The sequence below is a fragment of the Hipposideros armiger genome, unplaced genomic scaffold (genome assembly GCF_001890085.2).
Source record: "Hipposideros armiger isolate ML-2016 unplaced genomic scaffold, ASM189008v1 scaffold_159, whole genome shotgun sequence".
Taxonomy (NCBI): domain Eukaryota; kingdom Metazoa; phylum Chordata; class Mammalia; order Chiroptera; family Hipposideridae; genus Hipposideros; species Hipposideros armiger.
The window spans coordinates 2,573,625-2,578,214 of record NW_017731509.1 but is presented as its reverse complement, the minus strand read 5'-3'; the positions used below and the strand labels follow the sequence as shown (position 1 = coordinate 2,578,214).

Genomic DNA, 4,590 nt, shown 5'->3' with positions numbered 1-4,590 from the left:
TGTTGACTTCTCAACAATCTAGTTAAATGTTCACTTACTTGTGCCTTTCAGCTCTTTTTTATTCAAGTGTGTTTAAACTTACTGAGATTTTTCTAGACAGTGAGAAATCTGAGCTTTTACATCAGGACTTGCTGTCACGATGTCCACCCTCCCCAGTCAGGAAATGGATCGGATACAGGAGCTAGCTAACAGTAGCATCCTTGCTTCTCCCCTTTCTCAGCTAACCCCTCCTTACCCTGGCTCCAGCACTAGGACAGCGACAACCCCAGAACTGGTGGAGACTGACTCCCAGAAAAAAAACCCAAAAGGCCCGCAGGAGGTGTTGGACATCTTCCTACTTCCTGCTGATGGGGAGGTATTTCTGTGGCGAGAACGTCTGTCCCCATGTGCACTTGGGGCGTGTGCACCAGCTGGCATGATGGGATATGACAGGGTCTCACCCGGGAGAGAGCTAGGGGCCTGGTGCAGAGCTGTTCTCAGATATGGAGAGAGCCCAGAGCTGCGAGGGAAGCAGCCCCCTGGAGAAGGCCATGCCAAACAGGAGACCCTTTTGGCACTCACTTTTGGTTTTTCTTTTTTCCTTTTTGTTATTATTCATGAGGAGAGCCAGGAACTGTAAAAAGTGTGGACTCTGAACTCTGGCTGCTTGTGCAAAACCATACAGCAGTGATCCTGCCAGACAGGCATGGTTGTGAACAAGGGCTGTGAAGTCAGACCCGGGTTCCAATTCCAGCCCCACGACTTCCTAGCTTGTGACTTTAGCAAGTTACTTGACCTTCCTTGTCTTCAATTGTTTTATCTCTAACAGAGGGCTAAGAATTCCTACTTAAAGCCCAGTTAACAGGCGCATAGCAAGCCCTTGATAGAGATTTGTTGAAAGAATGAACAGAGGAAGCCTTCTACACATGTTAGCAGTTATCTTTTGATCATTTACTCTGTCATAGGTGACCTAGATCTTTCTACTCTGATGTGTTGTCATTATCCGCAGTGTATAGATGAGATCACTGAGGCTCAGAGAGGTTAAGCTACTTGCTCAAGGTCACATAATGAGTTAAGGTGTAGAGCTGACATTCAAACCTAGTTCTTTGTAAGTCCTCTAGTTTGAGATCTCAGTTTAGACTCTGAAAAGGGTAATTGATACTGGGAGCGAGTTTGCCAGAGTTTATTTGCGTTGCGATCTGGAGCTAAAAATAATGGATCTGAAGTTTCACCTTTGCCAAGGATTCCTTGAAGGGGCTGTAGACATGGTGGTGGTGGGTAGCCAGAGGGTGTCTCTACCTCTCTCTGGAAGCTTATCTATCTTGTGGGTCAGCAGGTGGCTTACTCATGCTGCCTCTAATATCAGCCATCCTTGGGTCCCTTTTCTGGACATTCTGCTCTCTTTGATTCTTGCCAAATTCAGAACATTTGTGACTTGGGAATTCACCTGGAGAAATCTACTCTGGCCAAGTGTTTCATGCAGTGAGGACAAGCCTTCAACCTTTTTGCAGCTTCTCTCCCAAGAGAAGCAGTTCTCCTCTTCCTCACAAGCCCTTTGTGGCTGAATCTCTCATCTGCCTTTTGACCTGCTTTGGCATCGATCAGTGCAGAAGCCTTTTGTGGTAGGGGATGGCTTCGGCCTCATTCCAAAGTAGCCACCGGTCAGGACAGCTGCAAGGGAGGGTCTGAGGGCTTCTGTCTAATACCCGCTGTGGCCGGATCTGGCCACAGCTTTCCCGGAGGCTGGCGTGGCCTGAATTGTAGAATGGCTAGTGCGTTGATTAGAAATGCTGGCAAGAGACTAGTGTCTTTTAGTAAAGGACTCCCCCAACCCCCACCTTTTTTCTTTCTTTCCTGGTGGTGCTGTGCTATGGGAAGAGGCATTCATAATTATTTATTGGTGCATCTTCATGGGGATTCTCAAATATGTTCCCACCTCTCAGACTGTTCATGGAAGGGTGCACCCCATGCAAAATGTTTTTCTTGGTGCAGAGGTCTCCCCTCTCCTTCCTCCGTGTCCCTCCCCTCACCCCCCACCCCAGCCTCTGTGACGTCAGTCAGGAGGTGACTGGGTGCCTGCATTGCCTGCAGGTTCCAAGGCAGGAAATGCAGCTCCTCCGTAGCACGGCTGCCTTTCTGCCCTCAGACGATCCAGGCTGCTCTTTGTCACCTTCCCGGTGGACCCTGGTGTCTCGCCTGCCACATGCTGCCTCTGCAGCTGTGATTGGGGGGGAAATGTTGATGCCTTTTTGCTTCCCAGACCATTGCTTCCCTGTCTCATCATACCTGGGTGCATTTTTCCGATGGTGATGATGATGACGATGATGATGGTGGTGATGCTCCCACATAGGGTCAAAAGATAACTCATTTCTGGCTCCGGTGCGCTTATTTCAAGAACAGGGTCCTCTGGGTGTCTCTGGCTAGGAGAAGTGGGGAGCCCATGAGATCCCTTGGTTGCTTGTCCATGGATGCGCTCAGAGGACTGAGGGGTTTGGAGGATGATCGCTGGCTGCTGCTTGGTTTGGACTCCAGGTGGTGGGCAAGACAGCTCAACCCTGTACTTCTCCACAAAAGACAAATCTGACTGTCGCACATTTTCTCCTCAGGTATGGCTCTCACTGCTTGGAGGAAGACGACAGCCCGGGAGGGGAGCAACCTCTGTGATAAACACTGGCAGGAACTGTGAGGGGCGGCTTTGCGAGCAGCGTTTGTGGTGATTTATGGGAGTCAGGGGCTGCGGGAGAGGGATGTGGATGCTATCAGCTCGGTGGATTAAATGCCCATTTACGTTGTTATTGACATATAAATTACCGGTGCCAAGGAGACAGTGAGGGAAAGGATTTCTGGGGCAGTAATGTGGCACGTGCCCCAGGATATGGACTCCTCTTTGCCGAAATCTGTCCTCTGGGCTCTCAGGAAGCCAGTCTTGGAACTCAAGTAAAATCCCAAGTCCCAGCTCTCATGATGCCAACGGCAGCCGCCCTCATTGCTAAGGCAGCGATGGCGAGCGAAGTTCCCGCATGGATTCTAAGAAGTGGGGAGGACTTTTGAAGAGGCAGCGTGGATTTCCTCGGCGGGTGGGAGCTGTGTCTGGCGGCGTGCGTGCCTTACCTTTGCCTGGGTCATTTCCTTCCTGTGTGGATTTGGAAGCATCGCTGAAGGACAGAGGGGATTTTATTTCTGGGAAATGGAATCGGTTCCTGAGTCCAGCCAACAGCAGAAGAGAAAGCTGGTTACCCATGGACTGGAAGATCAAAAGAGGGTAAGTGACAGAACTTTGCTTGTTGCTTGGCTTATGGTGCTGGAATGGCTAAGCCTGATTCAGAGAACCCAGGCGGTTGGCGGAATGTTGTTGTCGTCGTTGATGATGCTTGTTTGTCTTTCTCTGGTGAAGGAGGCAGGGTGGTGGCTCGTGATTTGCTGGGTCCCAGTGCTGGGCCTGAAGCCTGGACTTGTTGATGGGCAAGGGGAGAGAGACAGACAGAAAGAAAACATTTGATCCTGGGAGCCAGGCAAAGATTTATAAGCTGTAGCTCAGGGAGTTAACAAAAAGTGTTGGTGTTCTCACAGTCAAATGTGAGCTTATTTGTTCTGAATCCCCTGCGGGATTCACACACTCTTAGCGCCTTTTGGAAATGGCGCTCCTGACAGTGGTGGTTTTGTTTGAGTTATCCTCCGTGTGGTCTGCTGGCTCTTGTGTTTATGGATCAAACACATATCCACTCCACTCTTTGGCCCCATCTGTGAGAATGTCACAGCCTTTTAAAAAGGCCTGTTGAGTGTAGGTCATTTGCTGTCATCGGTCTGAAAGCAGCAGCCACCCAGGACCTGTGTCTACCAGTTAAAGTACAACTTGTCTTTAAAAGTCAGACACACTTGGGAGTAACATTGAGTGGCAGTTGTCTAGGCAGAAAGGTGAAGCTGTGTCTCCTCACTCCCAGGGGAATTACGAGGATGGGGATGGGGGAGGAGAGGATGGGATGGTGGGGGTGGTGGGGGTGATGACAAGGGTTAAATACAGTTCCAGCGGGGCCACCGTCTCTGTTAATGTAAAAATAAATTTTGATACTTCCTTTGAAATGTTGTGAAGGGTTGAAAAACTTAGGGTGTTCTCTCAGTGCGGGGTGGAATATCCCCTTTCCTCTTGAGTCTCAAAGATCATCTCTTCTTGGTATGAAATACATGTGGAGGTAAACACTAGCCTTAAAACTCTTCCTTGTAATTTTAAAGGGCTGTGTGTGTGTGTGTGTGTGTGTGTGTGTGTGTGGTGTGTGTAAAGGATTTTGTATGAGGTTTTGCTCTATCAAAGGATAAAAATAAATGGAAACAAAGTACATTTTAAAAACACAGATACTGACTCCATTCCTAAACAAAAGTTTCCACTCCTGAAACTGCACTCACTATAAAGCAGCAAGAATGCCTGCTATCTTAGGCAATAAGTGAAATTTGTTTTGTGGTGTTTGATTTATTCAGCGTATGACCTGCTAGACCTGTTTGCTCCTATTTCTATAGAAGCTTTCTGAGAGGTGGGAGAAAAATCGGTTAATTGTGAACAGAGCCTGGGATTGACTGCATTTTACGAAGTGTTAGCCAACTTTGGTATCCAGACAC

At 48.6% G+C, this 4,590-nt stretch overlaps 1 protein-coding gene across 1 annotated transcript in view; it reads left to right on the top strand.

Moving 5' to 3' along the window:
• Positions 1–2,655: 2,655 nt before the first annotated feature.
• Positions 2,656–4,590, top strand: part of NAV2 (neuron navigator 2) — a 738,710-nt gene continuing 736,775 nt past the window's right edge. Inside the window, exon 1 of the mRNA XM_019651383.1 lies at positions 2,656–3,241. Coding sequence (XP_019506928.1) covers positions 3,167–3,241 — 75 coding nt within the window. The 5' untranslated portion in view covers positions 2,656–3,166. The remainder of the gene's footprint in view (positions 3,242–4,590) is intronic.